Source organism: Oreochromis niloticus, linkage group LG1 (assembly GCF_001858045.2).
Source record: "Oreochromis niloticus isolate F11D_XX linkage group LG1, O_niloticus_UMD_NMBU, whole genome shotgun sequence".
NCBI lineage: Eukaryota > Metazoa > Chordata > Actinopteri > Cichliformes > Cichlidae > Oreochromis > Oreochromis niloticus.
Genome location: NC_031965.2, coordinates 17,096,454 through 17,112,558, shown reverse-complemented (window position 1 = coordinate 17,112,558; position 16,105 = coordinate 17,096,454). Strand labels below are relative to the sequence as shown.

At 41.0% G+C, this 16,105-nt stretch overlaps 1 protein-coding gene across 8 annotated transcripts in view; it reads right to left on the bottom strand.

Annotated features, from left to right (window-relative positions):
- LOC100710239 (LIM domain only protein 7) overlaps nucleotides 1-16,105 on the bottom strand; it is a 31,161-nt gene continuing 15,056 nt past the window's right edge. For 3 of the 8 annotated variants that reach the window (XM_025905678.1, XM_025905670.1, XM_005466892.4), the window contains exons 10-30: nucleotides 14,922-14,981; nucleotides 14,033-14,201; nucleotides 13,156-13,292; nucleotides 11,952-12,132; nucleotides 11,155-11,751; nucleotides 10,181-10,495; nucleotides 8,850-8,964; nucleotides 8,025-8,186; nucleotides 7,756-7,934; nucleotides 7,584-7,647; nucleotides 4,856-4,881; nucleotides 4,622-4,729; nucleotides 4,448-4,531; nucleotides 3,991-4,181; nucleotides 3,762-3,806; nucleotides 3,433-3,485; nucleotides 3,178-3,349; nucleotides 2,885-3,067; nucleotides 2,669-2,777; nucleotides 826-928; nucleotides 1-541 (exon numbers count right to left, since the gene is read on the bottom strand). In XM_025905678.1, coding sequence (XP_025761463.1) covers nucleotides 528-541; nucleotides 826-928; nucleotides 2,669-2,777; nucleotides 2,885-3,067; nucleotides 3,178-3,349; nucleotides 3,433-3,485; nucleotides 3,762-3,806; nucleotides 3,991-4,181; nucleotides 4,448-4,531; nucleotides 4,622-4,729; nucleotides 4,856-4,881; nucleotides 7,584-7,647; nucleotides 7,756-7,934; nucleotides 8,025-8,186; nucleotides 8,850-8,964; nucleotides 10,181-10,495; nucleotides 11,155-11,751; nucleotides 11,952-12,132; nucleotides 13,156-13,292; nucleotides 14,033-14,201; nucleotides 14,922-14,981 — 3,067 coding nt within the window. In that variant the 3' untranslated portion in view covers nucleotides 1-527. The remainder of the gene's footprint in view (nucleotides 542-825; nucleotides 929-2,668; nucleotides 2,778-2,884; nucleotides 3,068-3,177; nucleotides 3,350-3,432; nucleotides 3,486-3,761; nucleotides 3,807-3,990; nucleotides 4,182-4,447; nucleotides 4,532-4,621; nucleotides 4,730-4,855; nucleotides 4,882-7,583; nucleotides 7,648-7,755; nucleotides 7,935-8,024; nucleotides 8,187-8,849; nucleotides 8,965-10,180; nucleotides 10,496-11,154; nucleotides 11,752-11,951; nucleotides 12,133-13,155; nucleotides 13,293-14,032; nucleotides 14,202-14,921; nucleotides 14,982-16,105) is intronic. The other 5 variants (XM_005466897.4, XM_025905682.1, XM_025905688.1 and 2 more) reach the window with 5 other exon arrangements.

Here is a 16,105-nt window from a genome sequence, read left to right as displayed (position 1 = left end):
TATGTTCAGTCCACTTTATTTACAAAGACATTTCAATTAAGAGGCTGATTTGTATGTGAGACAGTCATACATATATATACACCAGTGATTTACCCCAGTGTGTATTCGGTGACATTACAACAGAACAGAAAGTGCTTCAGTACACGTTAAAATTCATTTCCATACCAGAGTTACACGAACAGCCTCAAGAAATATCTGATAATTTTAACACAGCACACGAAGACACTAGCATTAAAATGAAGGCATAAATCAAACAGTTCCCATCATATCTTTATTTCATATATTAAATCTAACTTGGAAATAAATTAGCAGGAGAAAGGCGGTCAAACGAGGCACCGCTTATCTCATTTAAAAATAGAAGTAAAGGTTCTATACTTTGCCAAAACTCTATACAAGATTATAAAGTTTTACCAGTGCTCAGGAAGTAGAAGCTGTGAATTGGCTGCGATTTCCTCTGTACAGCATAGCTTTGCTCAGAGACTGCCTGTCACTGCATTTACTCTTCAATCTGGAGTACAGCAAGCTGCTCACATGGGGGTGACTAAAATGCAAGTAAACATGGTACCTTGAAAAACAAGCTCGAGTTTGTAAAGCTGTAAATATGTGACATCTCAGACACATTAAAGTATTATAAGAAAATTTAGCTTTCAGTGAGTGATGGGTAATAATTCCAGTTTTTCTACAGAACAATCATTAAACAAAAAAAATGATTTTATAGACTAAGAAAGTCATGCATAATGCAATGTGGAAAAAGCAATCTGGAGGGTTAATAGAAGGACAGAAATTAAAGTGTGATATTCATGTCTCACAATGACCAATACTTACACCTGAGTTGGAAATAGCAGCGTTCACAGAAGGGCTTCCTGTTTCGGATTCGAACCTGGGCTCCATTCTCTCTTCCTCCGAGATGTTGACGGCAGCCCACGCACTGAGGGGAGGACGGGGAAGTGAGAAAGGATTTAGGGACGATCTAAGACAAATCCAGCCGATCTGTGACGTGGGCCTTTAGCGTCTAAATTATTTCACCAGACGGTCCGCCACCCAAGCACAGAATAACCAAGCTTTGTTTTGCGTAAAAAACCCCACGACATAAATATCACAACAAGTGTGATGTGCATCTGTGACTCACAGGGAGGCAGAAGTGAAATTGCTTTTACATCTACATGCTAATGAACCAAGGCCAGCTAAATCTAGGGGTCCCCTGCCAGTGAGACTTTCACAGCAAGGATCTAAAAGCAAAGCAGGACAGCAGGTTGGCTTCTTCCACTCTTTGCGCATAATAAGTAACTGAGAAAATAATGACAAACATAACAGTGGGCTTGACCACCACCCCCAGAAGCTTCACAGACAAGGAGACAGACTGGCTAATAAAAATAGATTCATGAAAGTGATAGAAACACTCCTCCTAGCAGATGCAAACTGATAACTATGATTGGAAAACGGACCACAAATATGAGATTCCTGCCAACCTCACAAGGCAAGTTGCAGTCACATTAGTCTCAACCCTAAAATGTTGTTCAGAATTAACCCCCAAAACACATACAGGGTTCAGTTATACTGGGTGTATGTTTTTTTTGTTTTTCTTAAATGTTCATTTTAACTGGGACCTGTTATGTTTCATGAAAAGTAGGGTGCAAGAATAAAAACTGAAAATTGGAGTAGAGCTGAAAATTTGCATAAGTCATGTACATATTAGCCCTCTGCATAAAACATGTCATTTTAGCACCTCTCCCTTTAAACCAACTTTCTTCTGATTGGCTGTCCCTCGTAAATGGATTCAAACAGCAGATGGGTGTGGCTTCTGTTAAGCCAGAGCTGTGCGCTTGATATCACCATATTAAGATATACCCCAGATTAGATCATAGATTAGAAAAAAAGGGGTCATAAATCTAAAGTTTAAAGGAGTCTGCGCATTTAGCTCACAGGGATTTGCATGTATGCATATCTAAGTCCGAAACTTCACCTCTTTAAAAAAAAAATAAGTGCATCTATCATAGGGCAGAAAATGAGAAAAAAAGCACAATAGATCCACATTAAAGAAAAATTCCATTCACTACTGTGGTGGCAATCCTACTCTGCGACAGTATTGAACTTTAAGTTTCAAAATTATGCATTTACTAGAATGCTTTTTGAGAACTTCGATGAACTTCGGTCAACACGTCAGAAATCAGGACCAAGTCTGTCATCTACATTCATGAACAATGACCAGCTAAGTCTAAAAAAAAAAAAAAAAATCATATTGAAATGGCAGACGACAAAATGCAGTCGTGAATCAGCTGCACCCTAAGCCAGTTCAAATGTGAACAAACCGATACCAGAAAGCTTCCAGTGGCAGCTTTCTTGTCTCTTGCCTACAGATTCTGCAGCATCGTATGCAGATGCACAGAAATTATTGCTCATACATCATCGTGTGTTTTGTGTATCTATTTGCCGTTTCCATTTTGTTGTTGTATTCAGAGTTTAACTGACTGAACTATAAGAAAATTAACTTCCTCAGTTCTGTGTTTCTGTTGGCCAACCATGAACTCTGATCACATTTTAACTATGAAAAACTGAAGGACCTCATGTCAAAATGGGAATAGATTTCTTAGAAATGAGGAGCAGTTGCAGTTATTTGCAGGTATTGGAGCTATTGTGACTGCACCTTAACCCAGGTAAACCCTCTCACCTGGAAACAGCCAAGGTGGAAGTAGAGACTAAGGGCCTCTATGACCATAGCTGGTCTACTACCAAGGATACGCCCACAGACAGAGCAATTCCTCCTGCCATTGACCATCCTGGGGCAGGCACATGGTACAAGGTAAGGCCAAAAATGTCTGTAAAGATTTTTTTTTTGAAGTACATGCACAAGAGATGAAAGCTTGTAGTTTACATAAGTGTGTACCTGGCCTGATGACAGGACTGTATGTAAGGATTTCTCAGGTATAATACTGATCCAGTGCTGTATCGCGAAGAGGCATTCCTACTCGGTGTAACGTAACCTGCAGCAGCCGAGTGTGGTCGAGGGTAACTATAGATTGAGGATTGGGGCTGACGCAAATTATCAAGATTATCCAGAGAGTCATATCTGCAGGCAAGAAATCACAGTAGTAGAAGAACAATTGAAAACACACGGACTAGAAAACAGGCCATTGGGCAATGAGTCCAACCTTAAATGCAGCTTGGCTGAGGTCTCACCTTTTCAGAGGAAGCCCAACAATCATGGGATCCTTGTAAAAGCTGCTGCTGCGCTGACGTATCCAGCTGTTGTCAGTCACAAGCTGAGTCCTTTTCTTCATCTCCTCTAAAATCTGCTGCCTTTCTTTCTCAGCCTTGGACACAGACAGTCCTTTTCTTTTACTCTGATCCCCTGAACAAAAGCACGTTGAAAAGGTTAGAGAAGTACATCTCCAACACAGAAATGGATAATATAAGAGAAAGAGCTAAACTCACCTCTTGAATACTTGTGAGGCCCAGCTAATACTGGGGAAGACAAGGACTTTGTCCTATGGGAACAATAAAGTCTGCATTATTCAACCTTGAGAGCAATTTTTAATTCAAGTCCACAATATTTTGATGTGATTTTCCTTTATTATAAGAAATTGTGCTTTGAGTCATAAATCAAGCATTTGTTAAAAGTGTTTTTCCCCAAAAGAAAAACAAACAATTATCTACCTTCATAATAGCTTAATTTACAAAAATCACTGAAGTGGTGTGCAAAACCTGGACCTGCGTGACTAAAACTACAAATACAGTGGAAACTGGACCAGGCTTGATCTGACCTGTGTGCAGGGGACAGCTGAGCAAAGCCACATGAGCCATCAGCCCTTAGGTACAGCATTAGCAGAAATAAGGCCCAGCAAAAGCAACAGGAGGCACAGCAGAAACAGCAGTAATGATGATTAAAAAATGCTTTAGAACTTTTTGCAGATCAGACTCTTTGTAATAAACATGCTCTTTGTACCGCATGGATGAGGGCAGCATTAAGAAAAAAAGAAAAGATTTATTTACCAGTCTTGTTGAGCAACCTTCTCATTCTGCACTCCCTGTGCATTACTTTGCCATGTTGGCCCCGAAAACTCTTTCAGCTTTTCCCCATCAGCGCTCTGCTCTGCTCTGCTTTTCTTCGGCGTTGCGATCTCTTGCTGCTGGGTCCTGGCGAGGCTCACATCACCAGGGGTCATCGCAAAGGTCTTCTGGTTCTGAAAGATGAATATTGTACATGTAGAGTATTTAGAAAAAAGAAAAACAATGTAACACACTGATAAAAGTGAGCCAAATAATTCAGTGGGGTGTCAGTGTCAGAGCTGCTGACTGAAAACGTAACGTTATAGTGTAACCGGTGTAATCTCAAAATGTAGTAAAATGTCATACATTAGGATCATTAAAAAAAAAGACCTTCCCTTCTTTGGTGCCTTATTAAGGAAAAGCAAATATGGAATATGAATATGCATGAAAGCGACTTTACCCCTGACTTCTTGGGGTCCACTGCATCCTGTTGGGCTCTCCGCCACTCTGCTTCCAGCCTCTCCTGGTCCTGCTGATATTTCTCCTAAAAACAAATCCAAACGCACCGGAGCACTTTAACATTGCACTAAACTTCAAGCATACGCTCCTTAGTTCTGTTTGAAAGAGGCTTCACCTGTAGGAGGCGCTCCTGTTCTTCCTGCCACTTCTCCTGTCGCCTGCGATCCTCCTCGAGGTCCCAAGACCAGCTGGGTGAGGGGGGGCTGAGCGATGGCACCTGGAGCTGGTGATGTACAGACAGACTGTAAGCTCAAATGTGATCACAATGCAGTACATCAACTCTTTCAACACGCGCACATGACATATGTCTGACCGTGCACATCCTTTAATAAGTGGTACAGAAACTTACATCAGATATCGCAGATTCTGAGCCTCCTGTGAGAAAGAATAATAGTTTAGGACCTGTGTAGTGCTTTGGTTTTTTCCTAGAGTACAGTAACATCATGCAGGTCTAAATAGACGCAATCACTGGGGACACATTAGAAGATTAAGGAAAACTGGAGAAAAATGTAGTCGATATTTGACTTTGTTCCTGCTTCAGTCAGGAAAGCTCTGCGAGAGGCCTTCATCTGGCCAATTCTAGAAAAGCTATAACAAAATGACCCAAACTGGTCACTGAAGACTTACCAGTAGGATTGAATGAAACACTTCTCAGCACTCATTAAGTATCATCACTGTGCAATGATCAGGGCCAACATGCCTACAGTTTATCCAAAATCAGCACACTATTCTGCTAATGTATCCCCAGCTAAAGATGCCGCACTGCAAATTCTGGAAAAAAAGCTGCAGAACAAAGCCTCAAGAACTGGTAAATGCAAGAAAGGTATCACAGTGTGCGGTAAAGCAAGCACAAATTTGCTGTGTTTGCTTGATGATGCAGCATGACACACAGTGGGTCTTTAGATTTCAGCATCTCAACAGCAGCTACACACAGTGCAAATATTTACCACATAAGTACACCCACGAGCTGAATCCTGCACAGCCTGAAGAGAAAAGCCATCGTAGGACACACAGAATCATCAACAACCACAAAGGACAGCAGAGGATATCAGTCTTTGTGCCAGAAAGTTACTGATCAAACAATGAAAACAAAACTGTTGCACACAGTGGGCTCTTCTCATTTCTCTGTTTTGTGCCTTCTTATCTCCTCCCGCCTCCTGCCTGTAACCTGGAAATCAATTCCAGTTTGTCATTATTTAGGGATGCCTTAATTTCCAAAATGCATCTCAAAGAGAGAGGAGCCAGCAGAGAGGCAGGTTGCTGGAGAGACTTACGAGTGAGGAAGTACTCTCGATATATTTCAAAGAACCATCATGATGCATCTTTGGTATATGATTCAAGTATAGAAGCTGCCATAAAATATAATGGTAAGCTTAAACAAAACAGACATCACATAATTATATGAAAGAAAGGGGACTATATACATAGGACTTCACAGGACTACATACAGACCTATAAAAAACTAGGTAAAGGTCAGCAGCAGCAGCAGGTGTTGGTGATCAACTCCACTTGTTTGACGGATCACAAGCACGTGTGAGCACCTTTATAGAAGCAGAGGTTTTGGCAGTTTGCAGGTCTGGAGCACTAAGGTGTGCTAACACAATGCCATAATTTTCCAAGAAGTGAACATCCCAGTGAATTCTCACCAAGGTCAGACCGTGCAATGCTCCGAGAAAATGCAAAAAGCCCAAGAGATGCATCTCAGACTCTACAGGAGCTGCCAGGAGAAAGGCTCTTCTCTCTCAGAACACAGCAGCACAGCTTCCAAAGGTTTGCAAAGCTGCATCTGAACAAAGCGCACAATTTGTGGAACAATGTCTTTTGGACAGATGAGACCAAAGTGGAGACGTCTGGCAACAATGCACAGTGTAACATTCGGTGAAAACCAAATGCATGAAAACACACAAGCACATCAGCACAGAAGGATGACGTGTTGGTCTTGTTTTTCAGCCACAGGAGCTGAGCACCTCGCAGTCATCGAGTCGACTGAACTCTTCTAGAGTCAAATGTGAGACCACGGCCAAAGAAGTGTTGCAAAGGCCCGGTCAAAGTCCAGATCTTAACTTGATTGAAATGCTGTGGTCAGACCTTGAGGGACCTCTGCGGAAACGAATGCCTTCACACTTAAGTGAACTAAAGTAATGTTCATCCACAATGATGTGAAAGACCAATATCATCCCCAAAACGATGAATTCAAGTTTTTGCTGCTTAAGGTGATTCTATAAAGCTACTGAATCATGGGGCTTTCCACAGGACTTTATGCGGTCAAGAAAACCTTTCACATAACTATTCATCTGCAATGACTTCATGATAATGGCTGCAAAGCTGCATCAATGTCATTTTGTTAAATGCCTCAAATTCCTGACCCCTTCCTGCACCTGATAGGAACTAAGAGGATAAGAGAAAATCAATGCAAAAACCGAGAAATGAGAGGAGATCATCTTAATACAGGCTTATATTTATTGTGGTCTCTATATTTTGGACATGATCAGTGCTGTATCTCTGTGGTTGTTTGGTTAAAATTGGCCAAGTAGTGTGAAAAGCAGTACACCCTCAGTTATTCTGTGATTTTTCATGAACAAACTGTACAACGAACAGCAATTTATAGAAATCCTTTAATAGCTGATTTACTGTAATTTGTGGTTACACTGCTCTGATTAAAGCACTGCTATAAAGTATAATAGACTGATGTTATCACAGTGGTTATCTAGTAAAAGGCAATCAGCTAATCACCATGCATCTTTTGATTCCTTATAATTAGCATCTCCTAAATATTCTTAAAAAAAACAAGCCTACTAAAAATGCGTATTTAATTCTAATGACAACTCAAACCAAGCCAAGCACCAGCCACCGAAGCCGCTTCACATGAAGTTCAAACTGCCATTTTACCTTGCTGCCTGAAAAATTCTGCCCTCCTTTTCTGATTTTTTCTAATAATAGTACTACAATCTACATGAAGAGGAAGTATGGACCAAGTGAGAAATTACACATATTATACCTGTGTTATTTTTAGAGGAAGTGTTTGACATGATTTTTTTTAATATCACTGCAATTACACACTTTATGCTTGGTGTTACCTTTATTTCTGGCTGTTCTGTGTGTTTCACAAAGTTCTCCACCCATGACTTTACCCTGCATCACCTATGCAGGTGAAAAACAAAAAACAAAGACACCACAAACTATAAGAAGAGCTTTGAGCATTTTTTTTTTTTTTTAATTGCTGTGACAGCTGGCTAAAATAGTGCTCACGTTGTCTGTGTGCCCATTGCTTTTGAACCCTTGTGTGACTTGTGTGTCTGGAAAGGCAGCACTGTTGGCATGGTGATCAGGGCACCCTATCAGGACAGGCGAAGAAGCAGCAGTCAGATTGAGGGTCACCCTGCTCTGGCCTGGCTGGCTGTGATGAGTCCCCTCGCCGGTGCTCCAATCTAATTAAAAACAACTAGCCATCAACTCTAAGACCACGCTAATAATTTCAGGACGTGGTAAAACAGAGCCACTTTTACTCATCATCCTACCCTTGTTGCCATAGCGCCGAATGTCCATGGTCAAACTGCCGGTTTGCAGGGCAGATGCCATTTTATCCTTCCACTGGTCGTAGCTCATGTGTGCCACCGCAGCTCCATCGACGGCCATGATCTCGTCGTCGACACGCAGCTGGCAGAGCTCGGCTGGACTGCCTGAGGGAAGAAATGAAGAATGATGAAAACGAGTACGGCATAACATGAAAAAAGAAAGTACCAATTCAGAAATTATTTGCTTAGCATGAAGTGAGAAACACAGTAGGAGCTGTTCCAAGCTGAAAGTGGGCCACTAAGCAGCGAGTAAGTGACACCTCTCTCATGTCCAATTCATTATTCATGGTTGCGTTTTAAATCACTGGCTACATTTGGTAGTTTTAGACTCAGAAGCCCTCAAATATTGTAAAACTCGTAGGTTAAAGTTTCTCTTCCCTACAAGTAACCGTATACATAATTACCATGTTCAGAAAACATAATCAAAATGTAGCCGTTTTGACATTTCTCCCCCTCCACCAGAATAAAAAATAGCTTTGAAATTCTGCACTCTTCCCCTTCTGCTGCATACAATTTCCCTCACAACAAAAATCGACCCACTAACAAATTTGATGCCTTTTTAGTCTGTGACCTGAACTGTCATTGTCATCTGTTACCGTTTTGTTCTCCTAAGCGCTAACCTGTGAGAGCAAATTTCCTCTATAAAAAGCAAAAAAGAAAACATCTGTCACCGACTTGTTCCTGTCTCACACAAAGATGCTAAATGTAACGTTCTGTTCTTTTGACAAAACTTCAGCACTCCAGAGTTACATTTAACAAGAGTCTTACCGGGCTGAATGAGCTTAACTCTCGCCCCCGTCGAGTCCCAGTGAGTATGGAAACCAAAGTCAGCTAGACTGTTGGGTTTAAGAGTAAGGCTCAGTCTCATGTCACTGTGATCCACCTGGAAACACACACACACACACACACACACACACACACACACACACATACATATGTGTAAAGGTGACACCGTGTGATCCAATGTCAATGCTTCCTGGTGGAAATTAGAGACTTGAGAGGCCTGCTACACAAATGTAGTAAGGGATACACTGAATGACCAGTTACTGTCAGAAATGCCATATTTGTGCTGCTTTACTTTAAGTTTGTGAAACATTATAGTGAATGGTATTTCCAAAAAAAAAAAAAAAAAAAAAAAAGGAGGGGGGGGGGGTGATTTTAGAAGTTGTCATGACAACACCCATTTAACCCACCACAGATAATTCTCAATTTTTGAAACAATTTTTTTTTTCCCTCCCAAGACGACCCAAAATGAGTCAAACTAATTTTGGGTTATAAACTCAGCAGGAAAGTGTTTACAGAGGTAAAGACAGAAAGCTGCTTTCCCAGACATCTATGGGACCAAAGGTCTTTCTGCAACCACAGCTTTTGCCACCTGGTGGCTTTCAGATATAATGCAGGTTTAAGATGTTTCTGCATTGGCTTCATTTTTCCAACCCAGAAGCTCCATTTGTTTTATACCAACTCTGGGTCGATCTTGTCTAGTGTAAAATGGTGACCTTCCAACTTGGACAAAGATTGAGGAAACCCCCAGGAGTGGACTGTCAATGCTCTGAAACAACAACAACAACAACAACAACAAAAGAGCCACACACATGCAGCTGGTCAGGCCCCTGAACTAATGCACTTTGAGTGGAAAGTGGATTTTTCCACTGAAACTGCTGTTAGGTTTCACTGTAGCCCAGGATCATGAAAGTCAAGTACATTCGATACAGAGGCTGATGTCTGCTCTCTGCACAAGTCTGGGGTCCATAGTGTAACTACAGAAAAACTGCAGGGGGTCAGAAAGTGACTTTGAGGGAGTGATTTGAAAAGGGCAGTGGGTCTAGAACTGGTCCAGATCCAGCCAGTTTAAATCTGATTTTATATTATCATTCTCCTAATCCTTATCCTTTATTTATCCAGGTGAAAAGTTTAATTGAGATTTAAATCTCATTTCCAAGTGAGACTTGGCCATAGGGCAGCAAATTTTTATAGGGGTTTGTTTCATTCATTTATTCTACAGAACAGTGAGTAATCACATAAATGCCTTTGATTTGATTTGAAACAGTTTCTTAAACTGTTGAAAATCTTACAAGTTGAAAAAAACTCCAGCATACCTTTGGAAGATCTGTGCTTCCATCAGCTGAGAAGGTCAAGCCTCTATTTTGACGAGACTGCAGATTTGAATAAGGTTGAGGCAGTATCTGGCTTTGAATGGAGGGTCGATAGTAACAGCCACTGCTCTGAAAGGAGGTCTGGCTGGAAAGATTGGAGCTAGTCACTTGCTCTTCCTGTCCTGCACCAGTCTGCTTCCCCTGGTTGGTCTGATACTGACCGCTCAGCTGGGCGGTTGCAGTCTGTCTCTTTAGAGATGGTGAAGATGGAGAATCCTCTCTCTCACTGTTCAACAACACACCCTGATTGTCATCTACCTGGAGATGAAGAAAAACAACATGTGCTCAGAATCTGCAGCACTGACATGTTAAAGTAAGGACTTGTGTGTAATGTGTAAAACCAGCAGATTCGTGAGAAATGTGTAATCCTGGAATGAACTCTGCAGTGCAGCAGCACTTCTTTTATTAATGAGGAAGGCAATCAAAACAAAAGGTAACAAGTTAGCTCACACAGTGTGCACAGACAGACACACACATACACAACACTCTCATTACACCAACTTACTTAAGCTCATTAGGCTGTCTTAACAAATCCCTGTACACCATCTTGGACACTAAAATGCCATTTAGCCAGAAAAATAACAGGCTGACTGTAAAATAAAGTCAGAATGACAGGTTTATCTGTAAAAAAAGACTAAAAACTTTTAAAAGTTTGGATTTAGAAGTTTTCCTGGCATCCATGTTCATCACCATAAGCATTTTCAGCTCTTACAATTGCCCAAACATGGTTTTTAAACTTGATCAAAAACCGGAATGAATTGCAGGTTTGAAAGTGACATTGTTAATATTTAAACTGAGGCAGCTGAGGAGGAAGATGGGTGTTAGGCTGGATTTATGCAGTTAAATGGATACTGTTTGATAAAACTAATCTTTTCAAAGAGCAACAGGGCCACAGCCGCAGCAAACAGTGAACTCACATTGTACATTCTGGGCAGTGATGACACTCTGGACTGCTTGGTCCCAAAAGGTCTGGCTGTGATAGCAGAAGAGAGACGGGATGAGCCCTCAGACCGACGGTAACCACGGGGAAGGCTGGCTGAGCTGGACCATGAAACAGTTCTGGGCAAGAACTTGTAGACGCCTGGAGTCTGCGGGGCCGTGCTTTGCTCTGCCGCTGGTTCCCAAGAGGACTTCTGTCCATCTTCCTGAGAGTTGTCGTACTGATGCGATAAATACTCACCAGCAGTTTTAAGCTCCGGATCAACATTAAAAAATGCTTTCCGTTCACTAGACATGGATAAAGTGGGACTTTTGTTGCTTTTAGAATTTGCGGTCTCGTTCAGCTGTAAAGTTGTAAAATGAGTAGAGATTTGGTTTGTAAGACCATTTTCTGGCTGGGAAAGTTCACAGGTGGACTGGAAAGGAGCTGTGCTGCTCTGGGATTTCACTTGGGTTTGAGAGATCACAGGAAAGCCTAGAGAAGGCGTGCCAACTCTTGCTTCGTCTAAAGCCGTGGAGGCAAAGTGGATCTCCCCTCCCAAGACTTTTCCATCAGGGACAGCCACTGCTCCACCCTGAGAAGAAAGGGCCAACAATGAGTACAGATATGCCATCTGTCAATATAATAAAAACACCTTCTAGGTTATAACACTTTTCACAACTCAACTGTACTCAAGAAATGTTTTAAAATCACAAGCATTTTTGATCCCATTATTCAAACAGTGTGTGGTGCTCATTAACATCAGGCAGGTAAAACTCAACAGTGTACACCTACTTGAGCATGGGTTGAGGACTGGGAGCTAAGTGGAACCGTGGGGCTGAAAGGTGCCTCGGTGGCATAGCTGCGGGCCAGCAGAGCTCGAGTATGTGGCCGGAGATCAGAGCTTGATTTTGATGGAGAAGTTGTTGAGTAAGGACGAGGCACTGTGTTCCTGGTCCAAGGTGACTGCTGGTATCTGGGGTATTAATAAGTAGGGGAAGAGTAAGCAAAGGATTACAGGTAGCAGAAAACATGGAGGAAGGACAGGCATCACAACTCATCAGTATATATACAGTTATAAAAAGATACAGTGCTGTGAAACAGTATTTGACCTCTTGATTTCTTACATTTCTTGCAAATATGAAATTTTTCATATCAAACAAATATTAATATTAGACAAATATAAGCAGAGTATGAATAAAATCAAGGTTAAATGAAAAGTTATCCAAGCCTACTTGGCCCTGTGTGGAAAAAGTAGTTGCCCCCTAAATCTATTAACTGGTTGTTCCACCCTTGACAGCAAGAACTGCAATAAAGTGTTTGTGATAACTGGCAAAGGGTCCTTCACATCGCTGTACAGGAATTCTGGCCCACTCATCTTTGTAAAATAAGTTTCATTCAGCCACATTGGAGGGTTTTTGTCCTGTTTAATATTATTTAAGTCTGAACTTTGACTAGGCCACTCCTACACCTTCATGTTTTGTTTTGGTTTTTTGAGCCATTCAGAGGTGGACTTGCTGGTGTGTTTGAATCACTGTCCTGCTGCATAACCCAAGTGGTCTTGAGTTCTGATGGCCGGACATTCTGCTTCAGGATCTTCTGGTAGAGAGCAAAATTCATGGTTCCATCAATTATAGCAAGTCATCCAGATCCTGAAGCAGCAACAGCCCAGTTCAGTGAAACTGAACTCTGCTTTCTGAAATAAATGTGATTAATCAAAAGTCATGATTTACTTTTTCCACACAGAGCCAGCTTTGTTATGATAGCTTTGTCCCCTTAATAAATGAAATCATTTAAAAACATCTTTTTTCTAGGTCATCTTTGTCTAATATTAGAATCTGATCAATGATCTGAAACAAATAAGCCAAAAATAAATGAATAAAGGGGAAAAAAATATTTTTTTCATGCCACTGCAAATACCTGTTTTCATACTTTAGACAGGGTTTAAAAATACTTAAGAATTTTTTTCTTTTTTAAAACAATTGTAGCACAAACATACTTTAGTTTTGCTTCATTCTTCTCAATGGTGGTCACAGACCCGTTGATCATCTTATCCATTACATGCTCTCTGTCTTGTGATTTAGTTCGAAGTTCAGACTTTGTGCTCCTACGACGGGTCTTCCACTTTTTCAAGTCCTGAAAGAAATAAACACCAACCAACTACAGCATTGCCTGTGTGCTTATCAAAAATTATCCCCCCCCCCCCCAAAAAAAGCCACTTCAATTTAGACCACATCTGCATTCTTGACTTGGGGAATAGTGGTTTACAAATACAATTACTAGCATGAGTATATTCAGATATGCTCTTAACACATCGAGTTTTTTGATCTCTGGACATTCAACTATTTTTCCACTTTTTAAGAGATGATTTATCCAAATTTCAGGAGCAAGACCGCCACATTATTGCTAAACCACTTCCTGGATGGATGCAAACTGCATTTCGTTGCCTTGCACTTGTGACGTGTGCAATGAAAATAAAGTTGAATTCTATTCTATTCCTGCTCTACAGGCTGTTCTTTAAATGTATTTATTTATTTTATTAATGTCATGTCCCACCCTCCTTAGCTCTCAGGTTTCTCCTTAGTACCCGAGGATCTTCCCAACCCACGAGCTGCTGTCAATATTCTTACTCCATCTGCCATTCTCTTACAACAAATGTCTGATTTAGCAAATCTTGAATTTGTAAAATGAAATGTCAAAAATAAGCTTTAAATTTCAACTTAAAAGAATACGAAAGAGAAGTCACTTAAATGTGCAGAAAAAACAAAATGTGAAGATCTACAATTACCATCTGATGACAACAATGCTCAAAAGCTTCAAAATACCAAACAGACCGTGAAACATACTGCTGTGTCAGCATTTATGCATCAACTTACATCCTGCCACTGAGCTTCAGCATCCTTGGCAGCAACGCTACACTTCCTTCTGTTGTCTTGATTCCACAGTCTTGTCAAACCGGTGTCCTGACGTTCATCATGAGTAGTGTTTGCATCAGGAGCCTTTCGCACAGGGTACACCATCGGGATGTCACTGAGAGATTTGCTCCTGGTTCAGACACACGAGAGGCAAGGCACTTAAACAATGATGGATGACATTATATGATTACACTGCAGCGTCATATTGCATGAAAGTGACACTTCTGAGCACCATGTAGCAGGGTATGCATGATAACAGCCACATTGCGCGCGCACACACACACACACACACACACACACGCTTACACATGTATACACAACAGGGTGCAGTTCTGCCAGCTGTAGCAGTGCATTCTGCAATGAAATGACAGAATCCTCAGCAAAGTGCAAGCACGAATATAGCATGCCAGTCAAGTTATGCAAAAGTATTGAAAAAAGTAACAGATGCTGCTGTCTGGATAACACAACAGTCATGGCTCGTAACAGGTAATAGCGCTGCTCTGGGCAACAGAGGATGTCATATATGACATTCAAATAACTTACAGCAGCATTTAGCAGGCGGTCTATCAAAACAATGACATAATCTGATGGGAGGAACCAAGACTGATTACAAACAGTCCCGTCATAAATTCCACTGTCAAGCCTGTGCCCAGAAAATTAATAGAGGTGATGTGCACCACACGCTCCACCTTCATGAAAAGGGAAACTATTCTGGTGGCATTGTTTTGGTTCTTTACACAAACTGAATGCAAATAAAAGCATACCTGGATGAAGCAGCAATAAAGCAGTCACGTCAAAGCGGCCTCAGACATTTTTGCTACGATTTTATGTTCAGAACTTTGGAACTTACCAAATCCAGCCAGGATTGACCTGAACTGGTCTCTCAGGCTTGACCTGGGTTTGACTGGCTCTAAAGAACCAGAGAAACAGACATGAGGACTGGCGAACATTGTGTGCCTACATCTAGTGGACCTGGTTTGATAAAGAACCCAGAAACATGCTGCATAATATGAATTAAAAAAAGAAAAGTGGTCGGGATAAGAGGTTAGACCACAAAACACAACAGAAGAGGTACTGCATGAATGAGACCATGTTTTTGTGATACACATGACTTCAAGACCACAGCCACTGAAACCCATCTCACTCACTAACACACACACACACACACACACACACACAATGTTTTTTGTACTGCATATAAAATACTCCACGCAGTTTCTTGACCTGTGGCATCATATTTTATTTTTCAAAAGCAATGACATTCACACAGGCAGTAAACTGAAAAAAAATTATGGAGGCACAGCTCATGTTATAAAGAATGCGAACAAACTAACCAATGCATCACTCAGCAATGTGGCAGGGCAGATAAAACATTTGGCTGGTTTTAAAAAACAAAACAATTATCTTGATAATTTCATACAGTAAATGAGAAAACTGCATGTTTAACATCTTCTCATTAGCTGAAACACTGAATATTTGTAAGTGTGTGGAAAGGCTTCTATCCACAACGAGAGCAGTTTGTGGTTAGGATTGTTATGATCGTGTGCTTGTTATGTACGGATCTTCAGGACAGCTGCAAAAGTTCAGGCTCGTGTTCAGACTTCTGGGCCTCTCCAGATACGAAGTCAATGTCAAACTCTTCTGCAAAAGCCAAAGCTTTACGGCTACAGTCAAAGAAAAGAACAGAAAATAGATGAAATGTGTGCAACACAATTAACATAATTAGCCACAGACCTTATAGACACAGGAGGTCTTACAATGAAAGGAAACAGGATTAAAAAATATACACTGCAAGATCCTAGATCAGCTTTAAATAACATTATTATTCTTGCAAACTACTGCTAGCTAACTCCTTGTGCTTAGCAAACTAAGATTTAGTTTGCTACAGCTGATATATAAATCTACCGCTGCGTCACACTTTTAGTTATTTTAGCATCACATCTTCATGTTAGAGTTCAACGTAAGTAAAAACTAAGCTCAAGCCAGTAAAGGCAGCCATTATTTTATTTCTGCTTTGCAAAGCAATCCATGAAT